General features: G+C 40.0%; 1 protein-coding gene across 2 annotated transcripts in view; it reads right to left on the bottom strand.

Moving 5' to 3' along the window:
* IQCG (IQ motif containing G) overlaps positions 1-17,286 on the bottom strand; it is a 53,735-nt gene that overhangs the window by 14,619 nt on the left and 21,830 nt on the right. For both annotated transcript variants that reach the window (XM_049628332.1, XM_049628333.1), the window contains exons 6-7: positions 7,693-7,774; positions 835-996 (exon numbers count right to left, since the gene is read on the bottom strand). In XM_049628332.1, the coding sequence (XP_049484289.1) occupies positions 835-996; positions 7,693-7,774 (244 nt within the window). The remainder of the gene's footprint in view (positions 1-834; positions 997-7,692; positions 7,775-17,286) is intronic.

Genomic DNA, 17,286 nt, shown 5'->3' with positions numbered 1-17,286 from the left:
AGAAAGCAGTCCTCCTGAACATGGATGACACTACTAATGTTTGCTCCTTCTCACCTACCTATTGTTCTTTTAGTCATTTAGTCTTCCTTTTCTAATGAGTGTCTACCCCTTGTTTGTTTCTCCTGGTATTTTTCCAGTGGGATTTCCCATCTCTAAAATTTAGGTTTGAATGAATCTCAGCACGCTTGATTTTATATTTCTTTCTCCTTTTTTTTAAGTTTATTTATTTTGAGAGAGAGAGCATGCGTGTGTGTGCAGAAGTTGGGGAGGGGCAGAGAGAGAATCCCAAGCAGGCTCCATCCTCTGTGTCAGGCTTAATCTCACAAGAGCCGAAATCAAAGGTCATGAAAGCTTAACCAACTGAGCTACCTCTTGATTTTATATATATGTTTTAATGTTTATTTATTTTTGAGAGAGAGTGAGAGAGAGTGTGTGGGAGCAGGGGAGGGTCAGAGAGAGAGAGGGAGACAGAGGATCTGAAGTTGACAGCGTAGAGCCCCATGTTGGGCTTGAACTCACAAACTGAGATCGTGACCTAAGAGGAAGTCAGACGCTTAACCAATTGAGCCATTCAGGAGCCCCGATTTTATATTTCTTAATGGGGGATAAAAGGTACTTGTTGGGTAAAGAAGGCAGCAGCAAAAACTCACAATAAGTATCTTGTTTTGGGGCACTTCATTCTGTTTTTATTTTTAATCTCAAATGTGAGAGCTGCAGGAAAGATAGAGCAAAGATCAACAGAGGAGCCCTTCCTCCTCTGTTAGGTGAAGCAGTATGAGGAGTGACAGCCCAAATGCCACCTACCGTGTTCATTCTTAATGTAGCAGTGATTACCTCTATCTCTTCCAGCAAGAGCTCCTCTGTTCTGTTACATTTCTTCTGGGTCTGGGAGATCTGCAGCTCAGTGTTTCTCTTCATATAGCGATTCTCCAGGTTGGTTTTTGCCTTCATCTCTTGCAACTGGTCCTTGAGGTGAGCAATATATTCATTCCGACTCTGTAGAGGTAAGACCAGGCTTCTAAATTAAAATATATTCTACTTCCATTCAGTTCAGCCAGTGGCTAAAGCCTACCTTCTGTATTTATAAATCAACAAGGAACTGGATCCATTTTTCTGCCATCTCACTACAGGAAAGTTAGCCAATAATCAGGGATAGTATAAATGAAAATGAAAGATAAGTTAGCACCAGGACTGTGAGATTCTTTCCTAAGTACACTATTTGGTATATATCTTTGGGTATATATCTTTGTATCTACAAAGATTTCCCATTACTATCTCATTGTGGGAGAAAGAGCACTGGTCTAAATGATCAAAAGAACTGTCTTCCCATGCAAGCCCTCAACAGCTATGGTAACCTTGCCAAGTCAGTTAAACTCTCTAAGTCCTACCTTCTATAACATAAAAGCATTAACATCTGCCTTGCCTGGTATATCTTAGCAAGTGATTATAAGAAATTGAATGGAGGATATATGAAAATTCTTTGCAGGTCACAAAGTGCTTGGCAATTTTAAGGTTTCAATATTCATTAAAAAAATATTCAGGGGCACCTGGGTGGCTCAGTCAGTTGAGAGTCCAACTCTTTTTTAAAATTCTTTTCGTGTTTATTTTTGAGAGAGAGCGAGTGACACACAAGCAGGGGAGGAGCAGAGAAAGAGGGAGACACAGATTCTGGAGCAGGCTCCAGGCTCTGAGCTGTCAGCACAGAGCCTAACACAGGGCTCAAACCTACAAACCGTGAGATCATGACCTGAACCAAAGTTGGACACTTAACCAACTGAGCCACCTGGGTGCCCCAAGGGTCCAACTCTTGATTACAGCTCAAATCATGATCTCAGAATTGTAGGATCAAGCCCCGTGTCAGGCTCTGCACTGGGCATGGAGCCTGCTTAAGATTCTCTCTCCCTCTGCCCCTTTCCCCGACTCATGTGCTCTCTCTCTCTTTAAAATAAATTTTTTAAAAAAATTCATTCAGTATCATACTAAGTTAAACAGTGGAGATCTAATAGACATGGTCCTTGCCCTCATAGACTTTACCATCTAGTGATAGAGATGTGATTAAAAACAAACTTTTTGGGTGTGCCTGGGTGGCTCAGTCAGTTAAGCATCTGACTTTGGCTCAGGTCATGATCTCATGGTTCATGAGTTTGAGCCCTGCATCAGGCTCTGCACTGACAGTGCTGAGCCTGCTTTGGATCCTCTGTCCCCCTCACTCTCTGCCCCTCTCAGCTTGTGTTTTCTCCCTTTCTCTCTCAAAAATAAATAAATATTTTTTTAAAAAACTTTTTGAGCGTGTGGCAGGCTCAGTTGGTGGAGCATGTGACTCTTGATCTTGGGGTTGTGAGCTCGAGCCCCACATTGGGTACAGAATTACTTAAAGATAAAATATTTTCAAAACAAAAGCAAAAACATTTTTAAAGGTGCAAGGTATGTAAACTTTTCTTAAGGTGCAAAACACTATTAAAGAATAGAGCAACATTTTCTCATGAGAGAAAATAATGAAGGAGACCTACATTAGATTGGATGGTCTAAAAAGGATTCTCTGGGGCGCCTGGGTGGCTCAGTCAGTTAACCACTTGACTCTTGATTTCAGCTCAGGTCATAATCTCATGGTTCATGAGTTCTAGCCTCACACTGGGCTCTGCATTGACAGGGTGGAGCCTGCTTGGTATTCTCTGTCTCCCTGTCTCTCTCTGCCCCCATTAAAATGTACATTTTAATTTACATTAAAATGTAAAATATGTACATTTTAATACATGTATATAAAAAATAAATAAGAAGAATTCTTTGAGAAAAGAATGTTAAATCTGACACCTGAAGGGTAAGTATGTATGTCACATGAAAAGTGGGATCAAGGAAGATTCTCAGAAAAAGGAAAAAGAAATGCCCAAGTCCTGAGGCACAAAAAACCTGGATACATTCCAGGGACTGAAAGAAAACTCTAGAGACTATCCCAGCAACAGTTGAGAGTGGGACAGGATGAGGTTGGAGAAGTAGGTAAGAAGGAACCATGCGGGACCTCAGGCGCTATTAAGTTTGAATTGTATTCCAAGTGCCATGGGAAGTTTTGGAAAGGTTTTAGTCAGGGTGTAACATTTCATTGTTTGAAAAGAATCAGACACATCATGAGTCATTTCACAGAGAGATGATCAGTTAGCTGACAGCACAGCAAGCAAACACAACTAGTAATAAAAATGCAGTGCTTTATCAGAGATCTCGGTTTCTCTAAATACCAACCAATTTTAGTCTTACCACGTAAGCTGGGCAGAGTAAATTCTAAGTATTAAAAGAAACAAAGCAGAAATCGGTCAAGATCATCCACAATAAAAAACATACAGTTTAAAGGATCATAGGCCCCTCCGGGTGCCTCGGCAGGTCTGTGGGGTTGAGTCCCACATCGGGCTCTGTGCTGACAGCTCAGAGCCTGGAGTCTGCTTCAGATTCTGTGTGTGTCTCTCTCTCTGCCCCTCCCCTGCTCACACTTCTCTCTCTCTCTCTCTCTCTCTCTCTCAAAAATCAACACTTAGAAAAAAAGAAAATAAGCTGTAATTAAAAAAAAAAACCCATTTTTTAAAAGTAAAATAAAGGCTCATAGGCCCCTAAAATTAGTCAGAAAGGAATTCTTCAGGTCATTTTGTCTGACTTCTTGGTGTAACTGTATGGAATCATTCCAATTATAGAGCAGTTATTCCACCTGTATCAAAGCCACTCCAAAGAGATGAGTATCTCTGGCAGAGAATATGCTACAAGGCTTAGCTGATAACACATCTCAGTGCTTTTTAGTCTTTTAAAAGTTGTGGGCAATTAACCTAAGACTTTCCTCAACTGTAAAACCCTGCCAGTGCCTCATGCAACTTAGCTACTCAATAAATGTTCATTAAATTAATTTTAAGAGAGTTCTTTTTTGGCTCACTTTTTTCCCCTTCCCTTCTTTCTACACTCTCCTCCCTTCTCCTCTTTCCCATTTCACTTTTTTCTTCTCTTCTAGTTCAAACTGTATGGAAGTCAACAATAAAGTGGATTTCTAGGAAGACTTGAGTTAAAGTGAAATGTGATGGTGTCACTTCTTCATCGGCTGTTATCTTTATACCTATTTAACCACTTAGACTTTCTTTGAGACCCTGCTTATACACCACTTAAATCCATAAAACCTTTTCCAGAAAACCTCAGCCACATAAATAATTGTGCGTTTGTTTCTCACAGAATCTAACAGTGTTGAACACCTAAGTATTCATTAAATAGCATCTGTACAGAAATATACTTTCAAAAACTCAAGAAAATGTTCTCATCAGTTTTCTTTATCAAATTGAATATAAATATCGAATTGAATATTTAACTCTGAAATGCAGAGTTAAAATTCTAGGAGTTTCTGCCTATGGCAAGCAAAAGGTATTACATTATGTAACTTAATAAGGTCATACAACATTGGTCTACAATTATACCGTGCCAAGTAAAAGGCATCTGGTTTTAATGCTGTTGCTGTGGGCCTCTGATTATTCCCTCCTGTATTACTGTTCTGCACAACTTGTGGCCTCCTATCGTGAAAGTATGGAAACAGAGGAAGATATAAAATCTTGACAGTCTAGTCATGGTAAAATCATGATCAAGGCACACTAACAAATGAACTGAAATACAATTCCATTTCTGCATCTTCTTAGTATGCAAAAAGGAGGCAGCCTAGAAGCAGTGGGTTACAGGCCAATTGTCATGAGTTATATGAATGCCTTTTAAGATTCTCACTAAAAAAAGATCTGCCCTCACCACAACCCACCAGCATAACCCTGGTTGTCCATGGCGTCTGCAGCCTTCCCCATGATCAAGGTCTGTGGACTGATGCACCATATTTGTGGGTTTTTGTAGCAGACCAAACTTTAGTCAGAAATCCCAAAACTGCCTTCAGATCTGTACTTTTAATCTGAATTCAGAGGAACATGATTTAGAAATGGAAAGAAGCAGTCAACCAATTATAGTTAATAAGGCTCTGATGGCTGCCACAATATTGTAAGCCAAAGAATTTTAATGGTAGTGTCCGTTTTCATAATTGAACACAAAGCAGAGATGAGAATATGGTTCCTGGAATTTTTGGAAGCTACTGTCTGGAGAAGTTGGAACTTGTGTTACCCCTTGGGCTGCTGCTTTGGTTGGATGGCAAATTGCAATGTGGTCTATTAAAGTGACAGAAGCCACTGGAAAAAATACAATTCTGTATTAAGTTAACATATATATTTGTTTGTCTGTCTGTGACCAAGAACAGTGGCTGATTCTGTAACAGTCTCTGAATAACTCTAAGCTCTGAGCTACACAGAGTCACCCATTCTAAGATACAGATGAAATATAATCAGGTCCAAACTTCAAAAGTTTCAGGCTCCAATTCCACCCATTACTTTCATTTCCATTTGAACTATTCCCATTTCAATTGTATCAATTTCCTCTTTTCTTTCCTTTTGTAATGAGGTTTCCATACACCTCATTGTCTTGACAGATCTCTTTTGAGTAAAACCCTTCAAATGTAATGCCTAACTATACATGATATTATAAATGTATAACTACAACAGAGGACAGTGAGTATTTTTCCCCTGTTTTATAAATGCTCTTTGGTACCACAAATTGCAGTAATCAAAACAAAGAGGAAGCACTTCAAATGATTTTTACAATATTGCATGGTCATGATTGTTAGGGCTCTATTTTGTCTTTGTTCTTGAAAGATATATTCAATGGGTATAGAACTTTGGGGGGGGGAGATAAGGGCTGAAAATCACATAAATTTTGTGAAAGACACAAATTTACATTTTTAGACATCTCAGCGAAACCCAAACAGAATAAATATGAAGAAATCACATCTACAGCGAAATCCAAACAGAATAAATAGGAAGAAAATCACATCTAAACACAGTATAATCAAATTGCTGAAAATCAAAGATAAAAATGGAAATCCAAAAGGGAACCCATTATATACAGGAAAACAATGATTTGAATGACTGTTATCTTCTCAAAACAAATAATGGAGGTCAAAATATAGTGAATATCCTTAAAGTACTGAAAGAAAAATCTGTCAACCCAAAATTCTATACCCACTGAAAATGTCTTTCAAGAACAAAAGCAAAATAGACACATTTCTAGGTAAAAGACAAGATCAGGTGCTTTCAGAGTGGTATGGCCTTAGACCTGGGAAAAACAAAAGTAAGAGGACTTATTGGGGCACATAGGTGGCCCAGTCGGTTTAAGGTTCTAACTCTTGGTTTTGGCTCAGGTCATGATCTCATAGTTATGAGATCCCACATGATCCCTCCCACATGCTCTCTCTCTCACTCTCAAATAATAAATAAATTTTTTAAAAAATTAAAAAAAAAAAAGAGGACTCATCTACAGCAAACATGGATTGCAAGAAATAGTAAAGAAATTTCTTTAAGCTGAAAGGAAATGACACCAGATGGAAACTTACTGATAAATATCAGGGTAAGACAATTATTTTTTTCTTAATTTTTAAAAGCACAATAATTAAGGGAAAAAACATATTTTTTTTGTCTTGTGGTCTTGTGTCTTGTGTAATATATATAATGTATATATGTGTAACATGTATGACAGAATAAAGGTGAGTGGTGGGGAAGAGGGGGACAGTGGAACTATATGAGTGCAAGGTTTTTACATTTTATGTGAAGTGGTGTAGTATTAATGCTAAACAGATTATGAAAAGGAATCCCTAGAGCAACTATATGTCTAAAAAATACAAAGAGGTATAGGTAAAAGGCCATTAGGTAAATTAAAATCAAAATCTAAAAAAAAAAACCAAGTAATCCAAAATAAGCCAAGCCGTGAAGGAATGAGCCCAGGGTGTGGTGCTGAAAGTGCTTACAAATTTTAACAGCAGTGAAATCGAGCAGGCTGTGCAGTCACTGGACAGAAATGACACTGACTTGCTAATGAAGTACATTTATAAAGGCCCACAGAAAACAGCAGTACAGTGTTATTCCAGTGGCATGAAAAGGTATTAGCAGTAGGAGGATGAGGCTCCATTATAAGAGTTCTTACAGCAAGAAAGACTGTTTAAAAAAACAAAAAACAAAAAACAACCAAAAAATGACTCATGTGACCTTGAGGAGAATTTTGGATGCACAGGCTGATGAAGAAGGGACTGACAATGGACCACCTTCCTAGGGACTCCCAGCTAAACTATTTCAGGACATGCATCGGCTGAAGTGTATTTTATTTTCAAGGTGGAGGGAGAAATCGTCTGTTTCCTAAATCCTTTGCAAGATCTGATAGTCTATGCCTTTGTCCACGAGTAACACAGAACTGACGTAACTGTCTACTGGAGTGGCTGGCTAGCATTGGTCACGTGTACCTGTGGGCTCTGCCTATTTAAAATGGGGGAAGGACGATGTGGGCAGGTACTAAGGGCTGTGGTAAAAGGGAGAACTTATTTTTTTTGAAGTAGTAAAGCTTCAAGGGTTTGTGCAGACATCCCATCTTCCCAGAGAAGATGGCCTCTCTTGGGTTCATTGAAAAGTACCTGCTGTATCAATAAAGGGCTTGAGGGAGGAAGGAAGGAAGGAAGGAAGGAAGGGAGGAAGGGAGGGAGGGAGGGAGGGAGGAAGGAAGGAAGGAAGGAAGGAAGGAAGAAAGGAAGGAAGGAAGATGGCTTTTACATAGCTGTTTCAGCTCAGTAACTTTTGGTGTTGGCCAGGTAATTCTTACCTGTACCTCAGCTTGCCGTTCTCTTTTGACGTTAAGTAGCTGTTTTTGAAGAGATCTTATCTGTTTTCTTCCTTTTTCCTCCCTAGAAGAATTAAGAATGATTTGTTTAGAGAGGTGTTACTCAAACTCTAGTGTGCACAAGGATCAACACTAATCTTAAAAAACAGATTTCTGGGCTCTACCCCAGAGATTCTGATTCAGTAGGTCCAGGATGGGGTCCTGGGATTTGCATTTCTAACAAGCTCTCAGATGTTGCTAATGGTACCGGTCCATGGAACACACGTTTAGTAACACTTTACAAAAGACTGTGATTTGTTTTAGTAAACCAGAGGAGAATGTTTCTGGTTTATGTGTTGGATCTAAAATAGCTACTGCTGAGAAAAAGCTAAGTGGAGGAGGAATAGGAAGAGGAAAAAGAAGAATCCTTTCTATTCTGAACACTTCACATATCCTTGCCTCACAATAACCTTAGAAGATAGTCTCTATCATTCTCCCTATTTTACAGAGGAGGAAAGTGTGGCTTACAGGGCTGAGGTAACTGGCTGTGGTGAACATTAGAATGTGCCTTACAGATAGATCTCCAACTACAGGGAGTATAAGTGAAAAGGGTCCCAGTTCTAGGTCCTGAAATCCTTCATTACGTGTGCTCTAAGGCCACACTGCCCACTGACTGCTCCCTGCCAGTGTTTGAGTTGGCAGGGATACTAAGTCAGGCCCTTCCTGGGAGACCTGAGACTTCTCTGATGGTTGTTGACTTTACTTCAAGGACCCACAATGACCTTGCCAAACCATCCTTAGAACGCAAGGCATTTTCTTCCACCTAACCTTCCCTCTCCTTCACTTGGGGTCAGTTCAGCACTGAGTCTAAAGATTCCCTCCACATTTTCTCTCCCACAGGTGTTTCCCCTGATAAAATTTTCACATGAATAGTATCATCTTGGCATCTCTAAGAAGACATGACTGACACACTTGCCAAGGTCACACTAATGGTAGATGGCAAAGGAGGATTCAAATTCAGTACCTATCCAAATGAGAACTTAACTACTTTATGTTACTATTTGTGCTCTGAAACAGAATTCTGCTTATCTCCAGTATTCCCACTATTTAGGTTTAGAGAAAAACAAAATAACAAAACAATATAAGAATAAACAAAACAGGGGCACCTGAGTGGCTCAGTCAGTTGAGCATCTAACTCTTGATTTCCACTCGGGTCGATCCCAGGGTTGTGGGATCGAGCCCCTTCATGGGGCTCTGTGCTGAATGTGGAGCCTGCTTAAGATTCTTTCTCTCTCCCTCAGCCCCTCTCCCCCACTCTCATGCTCTCTAACAAAAAAATTTTTTTTAATTTTTAAAAAGAATAAAATAAGAATAAACAAAACAAACAAAAACTGTCTTAGCTCAGGCTGCCAATACAAAAATATCAGGCCGGATAGCTTATAAATAACAGACTTCATTTCTCACAGTTCTGGAGGCTGTGAAGTCCAAGATCAAGGCACCATCATATTCGGTATCTGGTGAGAACCTGTTTCCTGATTCACAGATGGTCATTTTCACTTGCATCTTTATATGATCGAAGGGGAGAGGAAATTCTTTGGGGTCTCTTATATAGACATTAATCTCATGGTACCTAATCACCTCCCAAAAGTCTGACCTAATATCATTACATTGAGAAGCAAGGGTGCGGTACGCAAACATTCAATCTGTGGACACAATTAAAAACAACCTTACCACTAAATAGCATCTAGATAAGCATTCCTACTCAGGAATGTTTATAAAGCATGTACTTAACTAGAATTTTGAGACTGGGATTGTCATTTGCCAAAACAAACTATAGATTATGTACTTCCCATTTATAGATTACAAGAAACAGGTAAGAAAGATACAAAATGTTTATCCCTACTAATAAATTCAGAACCCCAAGGGCAGATTCAGTTAAACAAAAAAACAAATGTCATTTATGATGGAAACTAGAAATTAGTGGAGTAGAGCCTTCAAAATTATGAAAGAAAATGATTTTCAGTCTAAAAATATGTACCCAGTCAAATTACTAACAAAGTATGAGGAAAAAAACATATTTCACACATTTAAGATCTTAATATATTTAACTTCCATGCACCCTTTGTTCAAGAAGTTACAGAAACATATGCTTCAAGGGCGCCTGGTGGTTCAGTCAGTTAAGTGTTTGACTTTGGCTCAGGTCATAATCTCACAGTTTGTGGGTTCAAGCCCCACGTCAGGCTCTGTGCTGACAGGTCAGAGCCTGGAGCCTCTTCAAATTCGGTGTCTCCCTCTCTCTGTTCCCCCCTGCTTGCATTCTGTCTCTCTCTCAAAAATAAATAAGAGATTAAAAAAAAAAAAAAAAAAGACATGCTCCAACAAAATGAGGGATTAACACACAAAAAAAGAGGAAGAATGGAAGTCTAGAAAACAGGATCAAAAGGAAATCTCAGGATATGAAGGCAAGGCCCAGTATTATAGCAATGCTGCAGGCCCTGGGAGCAATGGCAACAAATAAGAGAGAAAGAACAGAAGAAAGTCTCAAAGTGGGGGAAAAAAGGGAAGACTTAATGTGTATGACTACACTTAGAGAGCTTTCTATTGAAGAGTTGGGTGCTGGATTCGGAACAGAAATGTCAAAACAGGCAAACAAAAAAATGGCAAAATTTAACTCCAGGAGAAAAAAAGCAATTTAAGAAAGAAAATTTAATCATTATATATACTGTGTGTCCCACCTATGAACTATTTACACACCATCATCATCATCATCATCATCATCATCATCATCATCAAAACATTAAGTATTAATTCAACCAAAAATTGGGCTCTAACTATTCTATGGGCATAGAAAAAACTCAATAGATTACATCTAAAATTATATTCCTGGCATCCAACTCTTGATATCTTGATATCGGCTCAGGTCTTGCAGTTGTGACATCAAGCCCCATGCTGGGCTCTGTGCTGAGCAGAGCCTGCTTGAGATTCTCCCTTCCTCTCTCTCTCTGACCCTCCCCTGCTCACGTGCACATGCACGTGTGCTCTCTCTCTAAAAATAAATACACTTTAAAAAGTAAAATAAAAATTCTATTTCCACTAGTGTTGTTTACCATAAAGAAGAAAATGGGCCAGTGTGAGAAATAAAAAATGGTATACTACTAATTTGAATGTAAATATTTCTTATATTTACATTTATTGGCCTCCCATGTGTCCCCTTCAGTGAACTGTCTTTTCCTATCATTTTAGATATGCCATGGCAAAGGATGTCTCACCTCTCTGGATCAGACTACACTTTGATTCATCATCATGATGAAAAGAAATTTCAGCACACTAAGAGACCAGTTAGCCCACTTTCTTTACTCTATCAAAAGCAATGCCCAATTAAAACAGCAATGATACCACTCACTGAATAGAATGTCAGAAATCCAAGATTTACAACAACAAATAATGCCAAGGATGTGGAGCAATACGAACTCTTCATTCATTGTTGGTGAGCATGCAAGAGTCAGTTTGGCAGCTTCTTAACAAAACTAACCATACTCTTATCATAACAACCCAGCAGTTATGCTCCTTGATATTTCCTCAAATGAGTTAAACATTTATGTCCACACAAAAACCTGTACATAGATGTTAACAGCAGTTTTATTCAATAATTGCCCAAACTTGGAAGCAAACAAGTTGTCCTTCAGTATGTGAACAGATAAACTGTGGTATATTCAGACAATAAAATATTATTCTGGGGACACCTGCGTGGCTCAATCTGCTGAGCTTCTGACTATTGATTTCAGCTCAGGTCATGATCCCAGGGTCGTGGGATTAAGCCCCACGTCTGGCTCTGTGCTGAGTGTGGAGGCTTCTTGGGATTCTCTCTCTCTCCCTTTGTCCGTCTCCCACTCTCTCTCTAAAATTAAAAAATATATAGACTGGCTGGGAAGATGGCGGCATAGGAGGACGTTGGGCTCACTGCGTCCTGCTGATCACTCAGATTCCACCCACACCTGCCTAAATAGCCCAGGAAACCACCAGAAGACTAGCAGAACGGATTCTCCAGAGCCAAGCATAGATGAGAGGCCCACGGAAGAGGGTAGGAAGGGCAGAGAGGTGGTGCGCACTACGCAGACTGGCGGGAGGGAGCTGGAGTGGAGGGGCAGCCCGCCGGCAAAGCCGAGACCCCGAGTCTGGCTTGCAAAAGTGGAGGGGCCAGACAGAGTGTGTTCAGACAGCAAGTGGGACTTAACATCTGGAAGATTATAAGCTAACAGCTTATAATTTTGGCTGGAGGACAACGGGAGGGAGAGTTGCTGAGCCCCGGACGAAAGAGCGCAGCCTGGCAGGGAACAAAGGCGCTCGCCAGCGCCATCTCCCTCACCCATTCCCCAGCCAAAATCCCAAAGGGAACCAGTTCCTGTCAGGGAACTTGCTTGCACCTCTCAAACACCGAACGCTGTGCTTCTGAGGATCCATCCCTCCGGCGGCGGGTCTGACTCCCTCCCGGTGCCACAGGGCCCCTCCCGAAGCAGATCAACGAAGGAAAAGCAAGCTGAGCCTGCCCCTCCCGCCCCTGTGCACCTTGCCGATCCACCCCAGCTAATACGCTAGATTGCCAGCACCACAAGCCTGGCAGTGTGCAAGTAGCCCAGAGGGGCCACACCACCCCACAGTGAATCCCACCCCTAGGAGAAGGGAAGAGGTACACACCAGTCTGACTGTGGCCCCAGCGGTGGGCTGGCGGCAGGCATCAGGTCTGACTGCGGCCAAGCCCACCAAGGCAAGTTATTTAAGACAGCACAGGGGAAGTGCCCCGAAGTTCCGCACCACTCCAGGGGCTATCCAAAAGGACGAACCTGAAGAATTCCCCTCAAAAAAACCTCCAGGAAATAATGACAGCTAATGAACTGATCAAAAACAATTTAAACAATATGACAGAAAGTAAATTTAGAATAATAGTCATAAAATTAATCGCTGGGCTTGAAAACAGTATAAAGGACAGCAGAGAATCTATTGCTACAGAGATCAAGGGACTAAGGAACAGCCAGGAGGAGCTAAAAAATGCTATGAATGAGCTGCAAAATAAAACGGAGATGACCACAGCTTGGATGGAAGAGGCAGAGGAGAGAATAGGTGAACTAGAAGATAAAATTATGGAAAAAGAAGAAGCTGAGAAAGAGATAAAAAATCCAGGAGTATGAGGGGAAAATTAGAGAACTAAGTGATGCACTAAAGAGAAATAATCTACATATAATTGGTATTCCAGAGGAGGAAGAGAGAGGGAAAGGTGCTGAAGGTGTACTTGAAGAAATAATAGCTGAGAACTTCCCTGATCTGGGGAAGGAAAAAGGCATTGAAATCCAAGAGGCACAGAGAACTCCCTTCAGACGTAACCCTAATCGATCTGCACGACATATCATAGTGAAACTGGCAAAATACAAGGATAAAGAGAAAATTCTGAAAGCAGCTAGGGATAAACGTGCTCTAACATATAAAGGGAAACCGATAAGACTTGTGACGGATCTCTCTACTGAAACTTGGCAGGCCAGAAAGGAATGGCAGGAAATCTTCAATGTGATGAACAGAAAAAATATACAGCCAAGAATCCTCTATCCAGCAAATCTGTCATTTAGAATAGAAGAGAGATAAAGGTCTTCCCAAACAAACATAAACTGAAGGAATTCATCACCACTAAACCAGCCCTACAAGAGATCCTAAGGTGGATCCTGTGAGACAAAGTACCAGAGACATTGCTACAAGCATGAAACCTACAGACATCACACTGAATGTAAATGGACTAAATGCGCCAACCAAAAGACATAGGGTATCAGAATGGATAAAAAAAACAAGACCCATCTATTTGCTGTCTACAAGAGACTCATTTCAGACCTGAGGACACCTTCAGATTGAAAGGGAGGGGATGGAGAACTATCTTTCATGCTACTGGAAGTCAAAAGAGAGCTGGAGTAGCCATACTTATATCAGACAAACTAGACTTTAAATTAAAGGCTGTAACAAGAGATGAAGAAGGGCATTATATAATAATTACAGGGTCTATCCATCAGGAAGAGCTAACAATGATAAATGTCTATGCGCCGAATACAGGAGCCCCCAAATATATAAAACAATGACTCACAAACGTAAGCAACCTTATTGATAAGAATGTGGTAATTTCAGGGGACTTTAACACCCCACTTACAACAATGGATAGATCATCTAGACACATGGTCAATAAAGAAACAAGGGCCCTGAATGATACATTGGATCAGATGGACTTGACAGATATATTTAGAACTCTGCCTCCCAAAGCAACAGAATATACTTTCTTCTCGAGTGCACATGGAACATTCTCCAAGATAGATCACATACTGGGTCACAAAACAGCCCTTCATAAGTATACAAGAATTGAGATCATACCATGCATACTTTCAGACCACAATGCTATGAAGCTTGAAATCAACCACAGGAAAAAGTCTGGAAAACCTCCAAAAACATGGAGGTTAAAGAACATCCTACTAAAGAATGAATGGGTCAACCAGGCAATTAGAGAAGAAATTTAAAAATATATGGAAACAAATGAAAATGAAAATACAACAATTCAAACGCTTTGGGATGCAGCGAAGGCAGTCCTGAGAGGAAAATACACTGCAATCCAAGCCTATCTCAAGAAACAAGAAAAATCCCAAATACAAAATCTAACAGAACACCTAAAGGAAATAGAAGCAGAACAGCAAAGACACCCTAAACGCAGCAGAAGAAGAGAAATAATAAATATTAGAGCAGAAATAAACAATATAGAATCTAAAAAAACTGCAGAGCAGATCAATGAAACCAAGAGTTGGTTTTTTGAAAAAATAAACAAAATTGATAAACCTCTAGCCAGGCTTCTCAAAAAGAAAAGGGAGATGACCCAAATAGATAAAATCATGAATGAAAATTGAATTGTTACAACCAATCCCTCAGAAATACAAGAAATTATCAGGGAATACTATGAAAACCTATATGCCAACAAACTGGACAACCTGGAAGAAATGGACAAATTCCTAAACACCCACACACTTCCAAAACTCAATCAGGAGGAAATAGAAAGCTTGAACAGACCCATAACCAGCGAAGAAATTGAATCAGTTATCAAAAATCTCCCAACAAATAAGAGTCCAGGACCAGATGGCTTCCCAGGGGAGTTCGACCAGACGTTTAAAGCGAGATAATACCCATCCTTCTCAAGCTATTCCAAAAAATAGAAAGGGAAGGAAAACTTCCAGACTCATTCTATGAAGCCAGTATTAACTTTGATTCCTAAACCAGACAGAGACCCAGTAAAAAAAGAGAACTACAGGCCAATATCCCTGATGAATATGGATACAAAAATTCTCAATAAGATACTAGCAAATCGAATTCAACAGCTTATAAAAAGAATTATTCACCATGATCAAGTGGGATTCATTCCTGGGATGCAGGGCTGGTTCAACATTTGCAAATCAATCAACGTGATACATCACATTAATAAAAGATAAGAACCATATGATGCTGTCAATCGATGCAGAAAAAGCATTTGACAAAATTCAGCATCCTTTCTTAATAAAAGCCCTGGAGAAAGTCGAGATAGAAGGAACATACTTAAACATCATAGAAGCCATTTATGAAAAGCCCACAGCTGATATCATCCTCAGTGGGGAAGAACTGAGAGCTTTCCCCCTGAGATCAGGAACACGACAGGGATGTCCACTCTCACCGCTGTTGTTTACCACAGTGTTGGAAGTGCTAGCATCAGCAATCAGACAACAAAAGGAAATCAAAGGCATCAAAAGTGGCAAAGATGAAGTCAACCTTTCACTTTTTGCAGATGACATGATATTATACATGGAAAATCCGACAGACTCCAGCAAAAGTCTGCTAGAACTGATACATGAATTCAGCAAAGTCGCAGGATGCAAAATCAATGTACAGAAATCAGTTGCATTCTTATACACTAATAATGAAGCAACAGAAAGACAAATAAAGAAACTGATCCCATTCACAATTGCACCAAGAAGCATAAAATACCTAGGAATAAATCTAACCAAAGATGTAAAAGATCTGTATGCTGAAAACTATAGAAAGCTTATGAAGGAAATTGAAGAAGATATAAAGAAATGGAAAAACATTCCGTGCTCATGGGTTGGAAGAATAAATATTGTCAAAATGTCAATACTACCCAAAGCTATCTACACATTCAATGCAATCCCAATCAAAATTGCACCAGCATTCTTCTCGAAGCTAGAACAAGAAATCCTAAAATTCATATGGAACCACAAAAGGCCCCGAATGGCCAAAGTAATTTTGAAGAAGAAGACCAAAGCAGGAGGCATCACAATCCCAGACTTTAGCCTCTACTACAAAGCTGTAATCATCAAGACAGCATGGTATTGGCACAAAAACAGACACACAGACCAATGGAATAGAATAGAAACCCCAGAACTAGACCCACAAAAGTATGGCCAACTAATCTTTGACAAAGCAGGAAAGAATATCCAATGGAAAAAAGACAGTCTCTTTAACAAATGGTGCTGGGAGAACTGGACAGCAACATGCAGAAGGTTGAAACTAGACCACTTTCTCACACCATTCACAAAAATAAACTCAAAATGGGTAAAGGACCTGAATGTGAGACAGGAAACCATCAAAACCCTAGAGGAGAAAGCAGGAAAAGACCTCTCTGACCTCAGCCGCAGCAATATCTTACTTGACACATCCCCAAAGGCAAGGAAATTGAAAGCAAAAATGAACTATTGGGACCACATCAAGATAAAAAGCTTCTGCACAGCAAAGGAAACAGTCAACAAAACTAAAAGGCAACCAATGGAATGGGAAAAGATATTCGCAAATGACATATCAGACAAAGGGCTAGTATCCAAAATCTATAAAGAGTCAAACTCCACACCCAAAAAACAAATAATCCAGTGAAGAAATGGGGAGAAAACATGAATAGACACTTCTCTAAAGAAGACATCCAGATGGCCAACAGGCACATGAAAAGATGCTCAACATTGCTCCTCATCAGGGAAATAAAAATCAAAACCACACTCAGGTATCACCTCACACCAGTCAGAGTGGCCAAAATGAACAAATCAGGAGACTATAGATGCTGGAGAGGATGTGGAGAAACGGGAACCCTCTTGCACTGTTGGTGGGAATGCAAACTGGTGCAGCCACTCTGGAAAACAGTGTGGAGGTTCCTCTAAAAATTAAAAATAGGCCTACCCTATGACCCAGCAGTAGCACTGCTTGGAATTTACCCAAGGGATACAGGAGTACTGATGCAAAGGGGCACCTGTACCCCAATGTTTATAGCAGCACTCTCAACAATAGCCAAATTATGGAAAGAGCCTAAATGTCCATCAACTGATGAATGGATAAAAAAATTGTGGTTTATATACACAATGGAGTACTACGTGGCAATGAGAAAGAATGAAATATGGCCCTTTGTAGCAACGTGGATGGAACTGGAGAGTGTGATGCTAAGTGAAATAAGCCATACAGAGAAAGACCGATACCATATGTTTTCACTCTTATGTGGATCCTGAGAAACTTAACAGGAACCCATGGGGGAGGGGAAGGAAAAAAAAAAAA

The sequence above is a fragment of the Panthera uncia genome, chromosome C2 (assembly GCF_023721935.1).
Source record: "Panthera uncia isolate 11264 chromosome C2, Puncia_PCG_1.0, whole genome shotgun sequence".
NCBI classification, from domain to species: Eukaryota; Metazoa; Chordata; class Mammalia; order Carnivora; family Felidae; genus Panthera; species Panthera uncia.
Note: the sequence above shows the minus strand (reverse complement) of the source record. Positions and strands in the feature narration are given on the sequence as shown.